This window comes from Corylus avellana, chromosome 3 (genome assembly GCF_965113065.1).
Source record: "Corylus avellana chromosome 3, dhCorAvel1.hap1.2, whole genome shotgun sequence".
Lineage (NCBI taxonomy): Eukaryota > Viridiplantae > Streptophyta > Magnoliopsida > Fagales > Betulaceae > Corylus > Corylus avellana.
In genome coordinates, this window is record NC_142492.1 from 3673040 (window position 1) to 3692546 (window position 19507).

Below are 19507 nucleotides of genomic sequence, written 5' to 3' on the forward strand. Positions count from 1 at the left end.
AAAATGAATTAAAATGACCTAATTAATTAAAACCAAAGGAATAAAACATGCAAGTTAAGGGCTGAAAATATGAATATTTTAGCACTTATCAATAACGTGTTGTAAAATCAAAGAAAATGACAAGACAAGATAAAGAGATTACAATATGTGAAACTAGTTCTTCATGAACTATGTATGATTCTTCTCTATTATTGTGTGATTTACATACAACTCAATACTCCCTTTTATAGGCATGGAATCATAATGGGAGGTTAAAGAATATGAAATAAAAGGGTACATCAATGTATTACATAGATGTTATAGGAATTCTAAAAGATGACATAAATGTGTAGAATTCCTAGAGAAGGAACTAAATGGTCATCCACCAAATGCATGAATGCATTCATAACAATCAAAACATTTTCACTATTTTTACTTTTTATATCGCGTCATTTACTTTTTTATTACTATTAAATTTTTTAGAAAACTTCAGTTTGACCACCTGAACTTCCAGCCAATTTTACAAACCCCCTTCAACTTTCAAATCTCTCACTTTGGACCTCTAAACTTTCAATTACTTTCACTTAGGACCCCTCAGTTAGTTTTCAACGTTAAACTCAAACGGTTTGACTTTTTATGCCCATTATACCCTCACCCAGTCCACCTGAAATTTCGAAAAACCCAAAACTACAACACCCACCCTCAGCCCAAAATGACACTGTTTTGAGCATCTATTTTTTTTTTTTTTAAAAAAAAAAGATAAAGAAAAGCAAAAAAAAAAAAAAAAAAAAAATCGGATCGGGATGGCTCCAACCACCCCCTGGCCAAAAGGGGGTGGCCGGACCACCCCATTTTTGGCTAAGGGGGTGGCTGGAGCAGCCACCCCCATGGCCGGTATGGGGGTGGTCGAACCACCCCCCTGGCCAAGGGGGTGGTCCGGCCACCCCCAAAAGGCCAAAAAAAAAAAAAAAAAAAAAAGGGAATGGGTTTTGTGCTTTTGGGGGTGGCCAGCCCCTACGACCAGTATGGGGGGTGGCCGAAACCAACCCTAGGCCCTTGGTGGTGGTCCGGCCACTCCTTTTTGGCCAAGGGGGTGGCTCTCCTATCTAATTTTTTTTTTTAAAAAAATATTTAATGCCTAAAACAGTGTCGTTTTGGGCTGGGCTGGGCTGGGTGCTGTAGTTTGGGGTCCAAAACCGTGTAATTTTCGGGTGAGGATATAATGGGCATAAAAAGTCAAACCGTTTGAGTTTAACATTGAAAACTAATAAAAGGGTCCTAAGTGAGAGTAATTTAAAGTTTAGGGGTCCAAAGTATGAGACTTGAAAGTTGAGGAATGGATTTGTAAAATCGGTTGAAAGTTTAGGAGGTCAAATTGAAGTGTCCCTTAATTTTTTAATTTTTATTTTTATTTTTTATTTTTTTAAAAAAGCACCAAAACAAAAAATTTTCAGTTTTCAACAGAAAAAATTCAAAACTTTATATCTTATCACTTCACCTCCATTACAGTTTCTAAGAAAAAAAATGGTCTGCCAAACAAATCTTTCCTCTTGTTAGCATAGCATACGGTTTTTTCAATCTTGGGCCCCTGAACGACTTTTTATCACTTTCAGTTTCATATAAGATGGGAGCAATTAAGAAAAGCATCAAACGTCAAGCACGTGGCCGACTTGAAGTATTGTGAACCACCGGCCATTTTAAGGCAGCTATCATCCCGCTTGTAACACAGAAGTCAAGCACGTGGCCGACAGAATAAACACAAAAGTCATCACCGGCACTGCTGCACTGTTGCCCCAAAAAGCTTCTTGTTTTGTCGTATAGAGAGTTGTATAGGTTAAGTTGGCGTGGGCATTGAAGGTACAAGGCATTAAGGCCCTCCTTTTCTTTTTCTTTTTTTTTCTTTTTTATTTTTTCTTATTTTTTTATCACATCAATTACTTTTTATTACTATTAAAATAAAAAAATAACTACAAAACAAAATTTTTTTTTTTCATTTTTCAACACCAAACATTTTTATTATTTCACTTTTTTTTTTTTTTACATCAATCAATTTTTACTATAGACCAAAACCCTTTAACAAACACACCGTGAGGGTATTCGAGTACTTTTGTTGGTTGCTATTGTTTGTAGCTGGTTCTATGTTTTGTGTTTGCTAATGGCTTGAAAAAAAAAAAAGTGACCTAGATGTGTGAAAAAAATTAAAAATGTTTGATATGGAAAAGTGAAAAAAAAAAAATTTTGTAATAATTTTTTTATTTGAATAGTAGTAAAATGTGATTGATGTAATGTAAAATGTAAGAATGTTGGAGTTGAATTTGAGATAAATAATTTGGGGGCTTTTTTTTTGGGTCCATTGACAAAATTGTTAGAGTTTTGAGAGAAATAGTTATAGTTTTGTAAACTTTCAGTTTCCTTTTATAAAATTGTTCATTAATCTAAAAAAGAAGACAAAAAAAGAAAAAAAAAAAAAGAAAAGAAAAGAAAAAGAAAAGTGAGAATTGGGTAGATTTTTAGATAGCACTATAGTAGTGTAACTTTCACTTGATTTAGGGAAGATAATCAAAATCTGTTGTAGAAAGAGAATATAGTTTAAGAAATGTGTTGTTACTACTCTTAGCTTGGAACGGTTACATCTGACTCAACAAATATTTAGTTAAAAAACATATTTTTCTATTTTAGCTATCTACCTTTTCAAATCACTTATATCTGGCTTAACATTATAGCTATTTATTTTCATTTTTTTTTAAAAAAAATTTAAATATTATTTATTTATTTATTTTTTCTATTCCTAAGGGAAGAGAGAGAGCAACATTACTTTTATTATTAATATAAATAAGGATTTGTTGAGCTTTGCTGAGCAATGTAGCAGCTTAACAAATTCTTAGTTATTTTATTAAGCCAGATGTAAAGCATTTTTTTGTTCCATTGCTAGTTAAAATAGCCAAAAAAAGCTAATTTGTTGAAGCCAATGTAAATAAATACCTTTATAGTATACATGAGCTAGAGTGTTACATAGGCCATGAGAAGGTCAGCAACTGTTTACATCATGAGCCAAACACATGCTATTAAAAAAAAATGTGATTCTCCCATGTTTTAATAATGCATATCACTTTATTAGGATAGTTTATAAAAACCAGTTTGTTTCTTTATCTAACATTGATTGGCAGACTGAAAATTCAACATTTCATGAAAGAGTAATATTTTTATTCTATCACCATCCTACTATATTGCTTTGGCATTGTCTATATATCTTTAGATTAATCTTAATAAATAAATAAAAAAATCAATAATAAATTGACAATACTATGCCAATATAGTAAACTAATAATGAAATAAGATAAGAATATGTTATTTTTAGACTTTTTCTTTGCGAAAACTTCTTCCCTATTCAGACATATATTGGCCCCGATCCGTCGATCCTACCACGAGTTCCAAATGATCAGCAAAAGGAAAATGGAAATCCGCTTAAATGGAGAAGTTGATTGATAGTGACGGAAAGCCACGAGAGATTTTTCTTCTTTCTTCCTTAGAAATTAAGAGAGAAGTTGATTGATACCAAGTTAAATCAACAATAATTGTAACTTCTTAAGGAAAGTATATGTAATATTACTTCAAAATAATTAATTAAGTTATAATTAGATTTTTTAAAAATTATTTTTAAAGCTTAATTTTACCTGAAAACAATTAATATAAAACTTAATATTCATATTTTTAATGTAAAACGGAGGGTCACCTTTCTTTTCCTCGATCATACAATTAATCCCATGCAAGACAAATTAACATTAGAATTTAATTATTTAAAAATGTTAGTTCTTGTATTGGCTTAATTCAGTTCCAAAATGCAGATGTTACTGTTCACGGGCTCAAACACTGATATAGAATGCTCAGAATCCAATCTCCACCGTTCATAATGTAGATTCATGTGTTATGAACGTTCCTGCAAAATTTCAGCTCAATCGGACCCAAATGCCCATCGATCGGAGCTGTTGATCAAGACTGGACAGGCCGGGTCCGGACCGCAATTCCCCGGGTCCGGACCTCATTTCCAGAAACTAAAATCTTGTTCCGCAAAGCCGTGTCCGGACCGCCCATTAACATGTCCGGACACCCCGTAAGTTTTAGGCCCAAAAACGTGATTTTAAGTGGGTTAGGTCTAAGGTTTTGTCGGGGGTATATATACATCATTATAGAAGAGAGAAGCAAGAATTTTTACCCCCAGAGAGTTCGTCGGAGGCTGTGCTAAGAGAGATCATATGTGGTGAGCGTTAAATTAAATCTTTTTAGTTATTTCTTTGATAAATCTACGGTTGAGAAGTCTATCGGAAGGGTCCGGTAAAGGAGAATCACGTTGAAGAAGATTGTGAGCAAGGAGACGAGTTGTAGGCTTGTCGATCTTACAGAGCCAAGGTCTTGCAAAGGGTTGTAAGTGTTCCTAGTGTCTGTAATCTCTGGATAATCTTTTGATAGTGATTTCCTGGGTTTGGCTGCCCCGGAGAGGTTTTACTTTTAGATCGGTTTCTAAAATGTTTCCTCTTCGTAACCAAAATATCTGTATCTGCCTCTTTATTGCTTTAAATATTTTGAGTGATTGAATTGTTTATTGCTTCATAATATTAATTTCGCATAAATTGTAATAAACAAATTTTTGGAGTCGAGATAACGTTTTTCAAAAATATATCAGTATTTGGAAATATCTGAGTCCAAAAAGCTACCTGAGCTCTTCAAAAACTTCCACATAATCCACCGACTTTGACTTTTGATGGAGAGTTCCAACCACCCCAGTGACTTGACTAGGAGTTATTAATAATTCCTTTTGTTAGCATAGCATGCGGTTTTTGCAATCTTGGGCCCCATGAACGACTTTTGATCACTTTCAGTTTCAGATAAGATGGGAGAAGCAGGCTTCCTGAGTTCAAATTTGTAGAAAGGAAATACATTTTGAAAAACAACAAAAAAAAAAAGGAAGAAGCTGGTAAGGTGTCAGGATCAGTAAAGACTAAAAAAAATCGAGAAGCTGCGTGGTTTTCACTTTCGTCTTTTATATCTTTCTGTGTTGGTTTTTGGAGAAATCAGCAACGTCGATTCGAAGAGCCTGCGCCACCTTACTGAAGACTCCATTTTCGTATCTTTCTTTCTCTCTCTCTGGTTCTGAAGAATCATGGTTTCCAACTCCAAGTAATTTTGTCTTCGGAAACAACTGATAATGGGCTCTGTGGCTGCTTAAATCTATTCTTCTATGGATATACTACTGTCTCCGAATAAGAAAATCAATGGAAGCTTTTACTCATCTTTTTGTCTTATACTCTGTCTTCTCTCTGTTTAGAATCTCCATTTCACTTGACACTATCACTCCAACTCAATCTCTCAGAGACGGTGGCACTTTAGTTTCAGCTGGCGGACAATTTCAATTGGGATTCTTCAGCCCAGGTAATTCCAAAAGCCGATATGTGGGAATTTGGTACATGATATCTCCGGAGACAGTTGTATGGGTAGCCAACAGAGACGCTTCGCTTAGCGATCGCTCAGGAGTTTTAAAGGTCACCAATGATGGAGTTCTTGTGCTTCTTAATAGCTCCAATGGTACTGTTTGGTCTTCTAATACATCAACAACCCCACAAAATCCAGTTGCACAGCTCTTGGACACTGGAAATCTTGTTGTCAAAGATGGGAATGTTGATGACGCGGAGAAGTTTTTGTGGCAGAGTTTTGATTATCCTTGTGACACATTCCTTCCGGATATGAAGCTTGGATGGAATTTAGAAACTGGTCTTGATAGGTTTATTTCATCATGGAAGAGCACGAAAGATCCGGGTCAAGGTGAGTATTCAATGCGGATAGATCCTCGTGCCCCAACTGGTTTTTAGGAAGGGAGATTCAATAAAGGCTAGAGCAGGGTCATGGAATGGCCTTCATCTTACAGGATATTATGGGTTAAGATCGAATCCTGTATTTGAGGATGAGTTGGTGATGAATGAGAAGGAGGTCTATTACGATTACAATATCTTAAAGAATTCTATTTTCTCAAGATATGTGCAAAACCTATCAGGCGTTGCGCAAGGATTCATATGGATGGATCGGACACAGAGTTGGCAGCTTTTCTACACATCCCAGGCAGATGAGTGCGAAAAGTATGCGTTATGCGGTGAATATGCTATCTGCAACATCAGTAAGTCTCCTGTATGTGCATGCTTGGAAGGATTCTTACCCAAGTCTCCAAAACATTGGGATTCAGCAGATTGGTCTGATGGGTGTGTTCGAAGGACTCCTTTGGAATGCAGTGACGGAGATCGATTCCAGCAGCGCATGAAGGTGAAATTGCCGGACACATCATCTTGCTGGTATAACAAGAGCATGAGCCTCAAGGAATGCGAAGGAATGTGTTTGAAAAATTGCTCCTGCACATCATATGCAAGTTTAGATATCAGGAATGGAGGAAGCGGCTGCCTGCTTTGATTTGATAGCCTTGTTGATATAAGAGAACTCGGTGAGAGTGGGCAAGACCTCTATATAAGGATGGCCATTTCAGAATTAGGTACGATTTCACTTCTATTTTTCTCTTTGGATTTTGTCTTAGTTTTTTTTCTTCTATTTTAAACAATAGGACATGTGGACAACAATATCTTTTGGCTAATGTTCAATTGGTGAAAGCAGGCTGATTATATGTTTGTTCAGACTTTTAGACATTTGATATTTCAGGTCATCTTGAGAAAAAGAAACTAGTAGCAATTATAGTTGGCTTAACATTACTAGTCGTGGGAATGACAATAGTTGGACTAGTCTCATACATATGGAAGAAGAAATTCAGAAACCAAGGTAGGTTTGTAAGAAATGAACTCTGATAATAATTAATTCATGAGAGTCAATTTATATCTAAGAAGTTTAAATAATTAGTAGATTTTTCATGCCCATACATCTCTTGTTATTTTAGGAATGACAAAAGGAAATCAGATGAAGGATGGTGACAATGAAGATGGGAAGGAAGATATGGAGTTACCGATATTTGATTTGGCTGCCATAGCTAATGCAACAGATAATTTTTCAAACAACAAGAAGCTTGGTGAAGGTGGCTTTGGACCTGTGTACAAGGTAAATGATAACATAACTAGTTGAGTTATATTTTATTGTTTTTCAAAATATACTGACTATTTGAGTTTCAGGGTACATTACTAGAAGGAAGAGATATAGCTGTGAAAAGGCTTTCAAAGAGTTATAGACAAGGACCGAATGAGTTCAAAAATCAAGTTATTTTAATTGCCAAACTTCAACACCGTAATCTTGTGAAGCTTCTTGGTTGTCGCGTCAAAGAAAATGAAAACATGTTAATCTATGAATACATGCCTAAGAAAAGCTTGGACTCCTTTATTTTTGGTTTGAACCTTGTCCTTGACCTAATTCAAAGCATTCATGTTTAGTCTTATCCTCATTCATCAATGAAATTGTTATTTATTTATTTATTTTTATTTTTATTTTTTGAATGCACTAACATAAATGTGAGATTGGACAAATCAAGCAAAGAGTAAATTATTGGATTGGCATATGCTCATCAACATTATTCGTGGCGTTGCTAAATGGCTTCTTTATCTTCATGAAGATTCTAGACTGAGAATTATACATAGAGTTCTCAAAGCTAGCAATATCCTTCTAGATAACAATATGAATCCAAAAATTTCAGACTTTGGCTTGGCTAGGTCATTTGGGAGACATCAAATTGATTCCGAGACCAATAGGATTATTGGAACATAGTAAGTATGCTTAAACTTCTTTTATAGGTTAAATTTAGTTGTTTTTAACTTCTTTTCTTTGCAATGATATTTTGCAGTGGTTATATGTCTCCTGAGTATGCGGTGCATGGACAATACTTGATAAAATCTGATGTATTTAGTTTTGGAGTTTTAGTATTAGAGATAATGAGTGGAAAGAAGAATAGAGGATTTTGTCATCCAGACCACCACCATAATCTTCTTGGACATGTAAGCATAAAGAGTGGCTACTCCTACTAATTTACTCTTTTTTGAAGGAAACTTTTTATTAACAATGCAATTATTGACAATAGAGAGGGTCACATGATGCCCCTATTATTTTGGTGCTCTTTTAATAGTTATGGGCCAATTTGAGGGTAGTCAAACCAACAAAATTTGGTTTTCATTTCTTTCGGGCATGGAAACTTTGGATTGAAAACAAGCCAATGGAATTGATTGATGAATTGATAGGTGACTTATGCACTATATCTAATGTAGTACGACACATTCATGTGGGCCTGTTATGTGTGCAACAAAGACCAGAAGATAGACCAAACATGTCGTCTGTAGTTTAAATGTTGAGCAGTGAGACTTTATTGCCTAAGCCAAAACAACCAGGTTTCTTTACAGATTCACCTGAAGCAAATTCTTCATCTTGCACGCATGGAAGTTGTTAAAAAAACGAAATGACCATTACATTGCTTGAAGCACGGTAAATAACGTCGCTTGAGAGCGAAAATGGAGAGTTTTTTTTTTTTTTTTTTTTCCTTTTTTCTTTTTTCTTTTTAAATGAATTTATGTAATATAATTAGGACAAAAGGGTCAAAAAGAGAAAAATGTAAATAGCTTTGACTTAGAGCAAGGTTGCTTCTACTGTATTCATGTTGTTTATTCATCTAGTGGACAGTGTTTACACACAGGAGTTAGGAATATATCATGAGTTTGAAAATGAATGTTTTTCTTTGAACAATTTTAGAATCAGTACCTTCTATAATACATACTATAAATTTAGAATTTTTTTTTGACACTAGAAATGCATTTAAAGGTTGCAATTGAACATTTTGATTAAGCATATTCCAAAACATGGTCTTGGGAACCCTCGTGGGCTTTCAAACTTTTATTCTAATCATGTTATACAATAAATCATGATTAATATATATATATATATATATATATATATATATATATATATATATATATATATATATATATATATGAATTAGCTAGTCTTGACCTCTAAGATCAAGACTTTGACTGATCTAGTACTTAAGGAAAGAATATGAATTAGCTAGTCATCTATTCCTCTTATTAGACTTGAAAAATAAAGTCAGAAAATAAATGGAGATTTACTCCTTATTAGCTCTAATTAACTTGACCCCAAGGAAAGATTACATCATGCTCTGAGCACCAAATATGAACAAAACAGAGCATGAATCGCATGATAGAGGTTTATGAAATATGCTTGCGTATTTAATGTCATGCGGAGTGTTCCTGTTCCTGTTCCATTGGCTGCAAAAAGATCAAAATGCCATTGAACTCATTTGTAATCCCCCGGCCGGCTGCAAAACGAATCAGACAGAAACCGACCATCATGGAGAAACTCACCCTGATTTAGCATACATATTAATCCTTATCGAGCCTCTAGTAATGTAATGGTTATTGCGTTGGTTGAAGATATATCATGCTTACTTGATGAAGAACCTGCAGCATATGAATCCTTTTCTAGAAAGCAACCGGGTTCTTTGGGCTGCGGCAATGCAGTACTCTCACTACTCAACATTAAAACAACAGATGAAATGCTCGGCCTATCCTCAGAATGCTGCTGCACACATAAGAGACTAACATGGATGCAACGCAACACTTCTGATGAAGAGTGTGAGTCCCCTAAGGAAGCATCAACCACTTCCAGTGGCTTGCCTTCTTTCCAGAGTCTCCATGCCTAAAGAAAGATATTGAAACTTATAAGTCGTTACTGTTTGGTTCTGAAAAGAATTCAAACTCTTAATTTGAGACGACTTACATATCCTATGAAGTTAAGGTTGAGATCTTGATGATACAGTCCTCTACTTTTCTTTCCGCTTACTATCTCAGTAACAAGATGCCAAAGCTAAAAATGTCTGATTTTGTCGAGAATAGTCCATCAAAAGCATATTCTGGTGCCATATAGCCGCTGCATAATATAATTAGTTAGAGATAGAACACATTAATAAGAAAAGATAAATGATTTATATATATAACATATTCATATGATACTGCTATGGTTTGACTTGAATATCTCAAGTCTTTCACGTGGGGCCAACATTACTTTCTTTACTTGGTTGGCTTTGGTTTACGACTCCTATTTGGAGTTCACGTGAATTATACTCCAAGTGGTATAAGAGTATTCCTATAGGGAGTCTGTTCCCTAAGTTTAGGGAATATGCTCAAAAAATAGCAAAAAACGTCTCACAGCAGAGTCCCTATATGCTTCCTTAAACCATCAGCTGCTACAGTAGAACCCAATGTTTTGGGTTCCACTGTAGCGATCCAGATGCTTATTAAATTGAAGAAAAAACTCTTTTGTCTCTCCGCACACCTCTCATCATCTTTCTCTTTCCTGTCAACACACCATCACTCTCTGCAAAACATCAAAACTCCATCTTCTTCAACCTCTCAACTTTCATTCATGTTCTACACAAGGTAGGGAGGAGACCGAAAAGAGAGAAAGTTCGAGATTGAGAGAGAATGGTGATCGTTCTGTTCAAGCTGAGAGAGAGAGAGACTGAAGAACGGTGGTTGAGCCACCGTCGTCGTGCAATGGGCAGCGCCTGGGCGAATTTGAACCAGCCCTCTGGGCAAAGTTGAACCAACCCGATCTGTACGTCGTCTTCATCATCATCATCTCACCTCTTTTCATTTCCATCTGACTGTGCTTTGTTTGGATTTTGATTGTTTATTTTGGTTGGTTGTGATCCGAGAAATCAGTGATAATGGGGTTTGATAAAAAAGTTAGCTTTATCGATGAGGTTGGGGTTTTGGGTCTCTGATCAATTGAAACAAAAATAAAAGAGGGAAAGTGCGGTAATGATGCTATTTTGTGGACTAGAGTTTCTGATCTGGGTAATCTGATTGACATACCCTTGGAAGAAGAAGATGGCTACAGGAAGAAGTATGAGGGAGAGAGAGAAAGTTTGTTTAATAAATTAAAAGAATAAAATAAAAAAGTAAAATAAAAAAATAATATTTTAATGATATAGGGAATGATTAAGAGAAGCTATTGGGATGTATTTTGACATAGAGAAGCAAAAAGTAATTTGGATCCTTAAATATAGGGAAAATGACGAGGAAGCTGCTGGGAATGCTCTAAGGAGTATTGACCGACTATGCTTCCTTATATAAGGAGTAGGCTGCCGCAGAGCAAACTATGACGGGGGAGAAAAATTTAGAAGTCACATCTCATTAGGGTTTTTTTCACTTTGTTGTACCTTATGGCACTTAGAGAAGAAGAAAGTTTTCTTTATCAATTTTCTCTCTTTTGTGTAAGAGTGAGATTTGTGTGTATTGGGGCTTTGAGTTTTGAGTGATTTTCTTCCCGTTATCTTTGTACTCCAGCTTTTGTTAGTAAATTTCCTCCTGGTCGTCTCCACCAGTGGATGTAAACTTGTTAAGCCGAACCACTTAAATCTTGGTGTCGTGTGTGATTGATCTATTTTATATTCTGTTCTTTTCTGCATCTTTGGGATCCTGTATTTTAATTCCGTGCACAATAAGTGGTATCAGAGCCTGGGTTCTTTATTTTGCGGGATGCCTTCTGCAAAATTTGAAGTAGAAAAGTTTGATGGTCGGAATAGTTTTAGTCTTTGGTGTATCAAGACGCATTCCTTAATGCGACAATAAGGTTTGGCGAAGATTTTGCATAGCAAGGTGCTATCATCAAGGGAGGAGCGTTTAATGTCGCATCTATATTATTGCGTTTGAGAGCATCTTGTATGCTATACTAATTAAATAATTAACTTACCATAATTAAAACCAGGCAGATGCTCTCAAACTAACCTAGCTAATTAAATAAGTAGCTAGGTTAACTTACCTAACTACTAATTAAATAATTAACTTACCATCATTAACCTAAGCTAACTTACCATAATTAACCTAGCTAATTATGTAGTTAATTATTTAATTAGTAGTTAGGTTTTATAAAAACCTAGCAACCAATTAGGGGCATTCCCTATATATGGGATATGTGTTTATAGAAGTGAATTGCTGATTTGTTTTTTCAAAGCCCACAATAAAGAAGCTTTAAGTACCGGTGAAGATTCCAAACAAAAAATTCACAACAAAAAAACCAAAAATTCCAGTGTTCGGCGCACCCATTTACTTTCACAGGAAAAAAAAAACCCAAAATCCAATACGATGGGTGCGCTGCCGCCTCTAAACAACTTCCCACCAACTTCCCACCATCCAAAAATTGCATTTTGCAAGAAATCGATCGAGCGGCGTCAACATAAACAAGCAAGCAGAGTTCTTTTTTCAGATAATGGTTACCATGTAAAGAATCTCTGGTGCAGCCAACACTTCTTACTTGTTAATTTATGGTTTAATTTAAGACCTTTTTTAATGAGTACAAAGCCTTTTAAAAGAATACTTTTCCCATACAGCTTGAAACTCTTTCTTTCAACCATAATTCAGGAAGGACAAAAATTTTCTCTAAACCAGCCTGAAGAAAATATCTTTCAACCCATTTAAAATAGTGTCAAGTGTCTATAAACATTTAAAAGGCATGCATATTAAATTCTTAACGTCATTAATAATAGTTTACTAACTTAGACTAAATTTAATGTATCTTTTAAATGTTTATAGACACTTGTTACTATTTTAAATGAGTTGAGAGATATTTTCTTCATACATGTTTTTGAAGAAATTCCTGTCCATTTAGAAAATACTCAAAAAAAAAAAAAAAAAAAAAGAACAAAGGACAAAAAGAGAAACTTCTATAGTTCCTCTGATCTATTTTTTATTTTTTGAAAAGATAATTCAAATTTCATTTCAATACATGTAAGATCTAGAGCGGAAAAACCACTCTAAATAGAAAGAGCAATTTGCTCTAACGTCACAATGTAAAAAATACAACTAGGAGTTTCCTCCATCCAAATTAGATCAATGAAAGTTCTAACTGCAGCCTTTGCTAGACCATGTGCCGCTTGATTGACTTCCCTTTTCACATGATATATCCTACAGCTTCTAAGAGTACCAAGTACTGCCTTCGTATCGTCCACGTACAATCTGTCCATAAGGCCTCCAATTTGTGTCCGATTCCCCAATGGCTTTGACAACATTAAGTGAGTCTCCTTCGAGTATAATATCTTGAAGCCCCAGTTCCCAGCTAAATTATGCTGCCATTAGTGCTCCCATTGCTTCCCCTGTCACTGGTTCTTGCAGCATATTCATCACTGGTTCCTCCAATCTAATTTTGAAGCCTTAAAAGCCAAAGAACACCCAATAATGTTCTTTGGTTAACCGCGGACATACGCTCCTTTTTACGTCCAATTACGGTGTGGGAGATGAGATATGTACGTCCAGATGGGAACAAGGTGGCTCATGCTTTAGCTAGGATGGCGCTTAAGAACAATGTTCATATGGTGTGGTTGTATAACCCACCGGAATGTATTAATGAATTTTTGCAAGCAGAAGTCTCTGCTTTGCAAGACAAAAAAAAAAAAAAAAAAAACCAATAATGTTTGAATAGTATATATAAATTCGTCAAATAATTACCCATACAATTGAAATTTAAAATAAAGTAATTAAAGTAATCCAATGGTCTACAACCTGGATCATGACTTTATTGATATATATAATTAGGGTTTCAACCGCCACTACATGACATCTTTAAGAAAATAAAAAGAAAAACTAGTCATTTTCAACAGCCTCCAATACTCTTAGAGGAAGGCGTGGAGCTCTAAGAGCATAGTACAGGCACATTTTCTTCATTATTCTACAATATAATAGAGACATATTTTAGTTATTCTTGTACGAATGCAACCATTAAATTTCAAATGCTTGTTGTTGCAAATCATATATCCATGTAGGGGTCCATGCTCATAAAGGCACAGGATCAACGAGCAAAGAAGCTACAAAATCTTTAAGCACAACCCCAGCATTTGTGTAACCATCTTCATCTTTGTATATGACATCAATCACACGTGCAAGGTTGAGAATTGGCATCATAAGGGGCATGGGAACAGTTGTTGGGTAGAGGCACTCTTCATTTATATCCTTCCATGCATTTGTAACTTGTTTCTGTAATTCTTCGACTGCTTCTTCTTCTGTGGCATCGTGTTGTATCATATAACATTCAACAGCGGAGGCAACGTGCCCTCTCTTTTGTTCAAACTAAATGTATTGAATTATTATGTTACAAGGGCATCACATGTTTGTTATATTGAAGAAATAAAAAAATAAAAAAATAAAAAAATGGTTTTTACAAGTTACAATAATTATTAGGGAAAACTCCACTTACTATCCTTGATCTTTCATCACTTTTCCAGTCATACCTTAACCTTTAAAAAGTGTCAATTTCATATATCCATTTTTCAATTTTTTTCAATTTCACCAATCCGTTAGGATTTTCTGTTAAATCTTGTCAAAATTCTCAAATTAACCCTATTATTATTATTATTATTTTTTAAAAAAAAAACAATATTAAATTTTTTTTCAAAGATTCGGGTGTGGGTATTTTTGCAAATTTTGTTAAATCCCTGCAATTTTTTTCTCCTAATATTTTGGGAATTTTGACACCCCTCCCTTAGGATTTAACAGAAAATCCTAAAAAATGGTTTAAATTGAATAAAAAAAAAAAAAAACATTAAAAGATGGACAAACTAAATTGAGAATTTTTAAGGTTTAAGGGTAAAAAAGTGATAAAATATGAGGAATGAAGTTTTTCTTAATTATTGAATACAAAGAAAATAAGACCTTATGTGACTTAATGTCATCCATGAGCCTAGCAATCACTGAGGAAGCTCTGACCACTTTAGGGTCACTAAGCAACCACTCGAAGGAGTCTATTGTAACGATATCTCCCATTCCAACTAAAGATGTGGTTGCTAACAGTGGGTAGCCAGAGGAGACAATGGCAATGTGCATATATTCGTCCACAGTTGGTATGTATTTCTGATGTAACCATTTGGCTTCATGAAAGTAAGCTCTGACTTGATTTTTCATCTGAGACAAAAAGTAATTGACGATAAGATTAACAAATTTTGCAGATAATTTTTGCATTAGGCTTGAAAATAATTTGGAAACATTATGACTGAACTGAGTAGTGGGGTTCAATTTTTTTACGCTAGTGATCAATTTGATATAAGCCCAAACCCGAGGATTATATTTTAGTAATTTTCTCAAATAATTTTTAAATTTGTATATATATATATGACGCTTACTGCTTCTCTTGCATATTTGACGCGGTATGATCTTCCTTCACCAATCTTTTGATCCATTTCACTGTAAATGTCTAGGAGTGCCTGGTAACACACTTTCATGTACTCCGGAAGTTGATCTATGGCACCAATATCCCACCTGCAAAGTTGGTAGATTCTGTGAATGGACTTTTCATAGAATTAAGAAATGGTATATATCACCCAAAAAGTAATAAAATGAGAAAGTGTGTAAATTTCAACCTCTCAATTGCTTGAGTAAAGAGCTCAAGTTCCTCAAGTGTGCCATACACATCATAGATGTCATCAATAAGGGAGGTCATGACAATAACTTTGGTTAGTATCCTCCTGGAAAGGAAATAATCAGCCTCGAAGCACACTCCCAATATCCAAAAGTAGCACTCAACCATTCTGTCTCTGATAAACGGCAGCTTACTTGTAAAATTTAAGTCTTTCCACCACCTATTAATATAATCTCATAGAATCATATATAGTGCATGTTAATTAACCTGCACTTATGTAAAAGCCATTATTACAAATTTACATGGCCTGATACCCAACCTTGTAATGTCGGAAAGTTCTTTCTGGTACAGTTTTTGCAATAGGTTGAAATCCAACTTTGCAAAGGTAAGAAGGACTTTGTTATGTGAAGCATCTTGTTGGTAGATAGAAAAGTAATGCCTTGCCTCCAACCTTGTTAGTCCTTTGCGAATAGGCTGCTTTAAGGCATGGCTTACTTGTGCTGCAAGAGTAGGGCTTAACTGGGATGATACAACCTCAAGATGTGTAGCAGTGAAGATAAGAGCCTCATCAAGCATATCTTCCCCACGCACTCTGAGATGTGCGGCTTCATACAAGCTCAACATTCCTCGCGCATCATCCATAAGTGATTCCTTGAACTTCCCTTTGCTGTCCATGAACTTGGTGAACTTGTCTATTTCTCCATGCAAACAGGTTAAATGAGTCATATAATAATAATAATAATAATAATAATAACAACGTACCACAAGAAATGTAATAACCATGTTGTCTAAGTAGTCGAAAGTGGAGAGCAACAGTGTAAAGGTCATCGTTATTTTCATGATCATCAAGGTGGTGAAGAGTAATATTGTTGTGCAATTGCTGCAAAATTTCTTGAATCTCATTTTCAAAGTGGTAAGACACGCCTAAGCGCTGAATTGCATCGATCAACTTCAGTTTTTGTGAAGGCTTCTCAACCACAGCGATTAGCGTCGTCCTCACTTTTTCCTTCAATTCCCGGACTTCTTGCTTTATATTCTCATCAGTTTCCTGTACAACCAAATCGAAGAATAATTAGATCATCAATTTAGGGAGATGACATGCGCAAACTTTAAATTAAGTGTATCTAATTAATGTTATATATATATATACACGAAGTTATGTACATTACTATTATTATATGCAACAACTTCAAATCCTCTATAATTGAGAACAACATAATTAATGAAATAAAAGAAGAAATTTTTACCACCGACTCAGAAGCATATGCGAGGAAATGGTCACCCCAAATGCTAGGATGAAAATTTGCTGAGCGACGATTAGTTTCTGGCATAGGATTTTGGGATTGAGCAGCTTCTGCGGAAACTTCAAAAGACATTTTTCTCTTTTCGTAATAATATTTGAAGTAGGCACCTTTAGTGTGAGAGAAAGAAGGTTTACGTGCTCAAGTATTTATAGAAGGGAGAGGCTTACATGTGGTAGTTTGGAACTATATATGGATGGCTGAGATGGTCCAACCGCAATAAAAAATTAATTTTTTAAAGGAAATAATATAATATTCATTAATTATTAAAAAATTTAAAAAATTAAAACTATTAAAGAAACAAAAGAAAAAGAAAATAAAAACTAAAAGGAGTGGCTCTTGGCCAAAATGGGGTGGCCGGATGATGTAGATTGGAATTCAAGGCTTATCTTATCTTTTAGTCTTTTATTAGGTTTTTTTGTTAGTCTTTTATTTGGTTTCGTTGTCTTTCGTAGACTTCTAAATTAACTTTATTTCATTGTTATCTTAGGACTAGGAGTTTTGGGCTATAAATATATGCTTATAGCCTTTAACATTTTGAGTTTGTTTAATAAGAATTACTTAGAGTCGAGTTTCTTCTTTATTTTCCTTCAAAGCCTAAATAGTATCTAGTTTTTATGAACAAGATTTCTTATATCTCTTGATAGTCTCAAGATTTAGAAGTATTTATCTGCTACTTAATATTGTTATTCGTTGTAATCCACCGTTGCACCACCGGACCACCCCCAAAAGGCCAAAAGAAAAACAAATTAAAAAAATGGTTTGGGTTTTTTGGGGGTGGCCGAACCACCCCCAAGGGCCTGGGGTAGTTTCGGCCAACCCCATACTGGCCGTAGGGCGTGGCTGAAACCACCCCCATGGCCAAGGGGGTGGCTTGGCCACCTCCATATCGGCTGATGGGGGTGGCCGAAAGGCCCGAAACCACCCCCAGGGCCCAAACCATCTTTTTATTATTATTTTTTTCTTTTGGCTTTTTAGGGGTGGCCGGACCATCCCCTTGGCTATGGGGGTGGTTCGTCCAGCCCCAGACCGGCCATGGGGTGGCTCCAGCCACCCTTTTGTAATTTTTTTTCTTTTTCTTTTTTTTTTTAATTTTTCAATATTTTTATTAATCTCTTTTTCTTTAAAAAAAATTAATTTTTTATTGTCCAATTTGAACTACCGCACCATGAGGTACGTAAGCCTTGCCCTTTATAGAAAGGGACGGCTCATCACTCATCACAGTTTCTTCGCATACTCTTCCACTCTTTTCTCGTGTATGACAAATCTTTAAATTCCAACGCCAAATATGTAGACATGCCCATACTCCTGGGGGCGGGGGACCTTGGCCCCCCAAATGCATAAGGCAACTCCGCCGCCCATATCATTATTAGTTGGTTAGCTATTCATGACAAATGATGTGGGCCTTACGACCATGGACTAATTGCAACCTACTTTTTTTATTTTTTATTTATTTTTTATTTTTTATTAATATGGAACTTCCATTGATTAAATTTCAGGAGCATAAAGCTCTTCCTCAACCCGAAGGCCAGGACAACAAATCCATCATCATCAACCCGAACGCCAGGACAAAAAAAAAAAACAAAAAAAAAACAAAAACCCCACAAGCAGCAGCGGAGGAGCACAGCATCGTAGACATCCTTTCGGAAGACACGCCTTGGCCGAAGACAACGATTATATCTTGATCAAGATCTACAAATTAGATTTAAAGCAACCCGCAACAAATGGAGACTGGAGGAGCCTACAGAAAAAACACCGAGCATTGCTATCGTGAAAGGGGAAGAGGGAAGATCTAGAACTATATCTTCCCTCCCCTTTAAATTCTTCTTGATGTTGTCTAATTGAAACCTTTAATGTTTCTTTAAGAGCATTGACATTGTATTAGAAAAAAAAAAACAAAGAAAAAAGAAAAAACAGAGCATTGACATTGTTTTCTAATGGGTAGTTCAGTCGGCTTGGAACCATGCCTCATGAAGCGGATGTCTCTAATTTAAATCTCTCTCTCCCCTCTTGTGTGGACATGACAAAAAAAATATTAAAAAAAAAAAAAGACGTGAGAGTGATGAGCCGTCCCAGTACTATTTGATCTCTTTACTATTTGTTTTTCTCTAAAATTTTAATAAAACTCACAAAACCTTCCATTAACAAACTTTTCACTCAATGTTAAATTTAATTTGATACTTTCATGCTCTACAGATACAAAAAGTCCATAAATGAAAGTTATTTATTTTTTTAATGTTTTTTCTCTTTCATACTTATTCTTCTTTCCTTTTAAGTTTTAACTAAAGCATATTTTTAATGAGAAGAGTCCAAAAGTTGGTTTCAACCAATAAAATAGAATGTTAAGTTAAAGCAGATAAATATTTAGAGAGTTTGATATTTAGTGGTTTTGGAAAGTCGATAGCTAAATGAATTAAAGTAGATTTGTAGAATTCAATTTAACGAAATTTTGAAGAAGTCAATGTGAATGCTCTTATGTGCAAGTGCAGTGAATGTAATTCATTCGTCTATAGGACCTCAAATTGAGGCTCTGTTAGTTACGACGTAAAATGTTTTTCGTTGGAAACATTTTCTTAAAAAATGATTTTCTGAAAAACATTTTCTGGTTTTTCACAGGTATGAAAAATCACAAATGTGCAGACCTCTGCATATTTCTAATTGGCAACTCAAAATTAATGGGATACAGAGAAGAAAGAGGGTAAATTTCGCATAATAAACATAGAAGAAAGAAGCTTTATGGTTTTCTAGTTGTTGGCAACTTGGACAACGACCCTATTTTTTTTCCTAGCCTAAGGATGGAGCATTTAGTAGAGCACAGATTAGCCATGAAACACAAG

The 19507-nt window shown here is 35.2% G+C and overlaps 1 protein-coding gene and 1 pseudogene across 7 annotated transcripts; one reads left to right on the forward strand and one right to left on the reverse strand.

Annotated features, from left to right (window-relative positions):
* Positions 1-5137: 5137 nt before the first annotated feature.
* LOC132174506 (G-type lectin S-receptor-like serine/threonine-protein kinase At4g27290) lies at positions 5138-7979 on the forward strand (annotated as a pseudogene). The gene is made up of 6 exons (XR_015911656.1): positions 5138-6511; positions 6676-6792; positions 6908-7065; positions 7137-7347; positions 7475-7721; positions 7799-7979. The product of XR_015911656.1 is annotated as a G-type lectin S-receptor-like serine/threonine-protein kinase At4g27290 (transcript).
* Positions 7980-13723: 5744 nt separating this feature from the next.
* On the reverse strand, positions 13724-16745 carry LOC148586698 ((-)-germacrene D synthase-like). Of its 6 annotated transcripts, none has more exons than XM_088514542.1 (7): positions 16624-16745; positions 16132-16433; positions 15689-16061; positions 15371-15589; positions 15134-15269; positions 14667-14915; positions 13724-14084 (listed from the first exon to the last, which is right to left on the reverse strand). In XM_088514542.1, exons 1-7 carry the CDS (start codon positions 16743-16745, stop codon positions 13791-13793), a joined length of 1695 nt encoding a protein of 564 aa, XP_088370668.1. In that variant the 3' UTR covers positions 13724-13790. The 6 variants fall into 6 exon arrangements, with proteins under 6 accessions (XP_088370668.1, XP_088370669.1, XP_088370670.1 ...); XM_088514543.1 differs by having other exon boundaries at positions 16132-16417; positions 16620-16745; XM_088514544.1 differs by having other exon boundaries at positions 16132-16405; positions 16617-16745.
* Positions 16746-19507: the final 2762 nt, after the last annotated feature.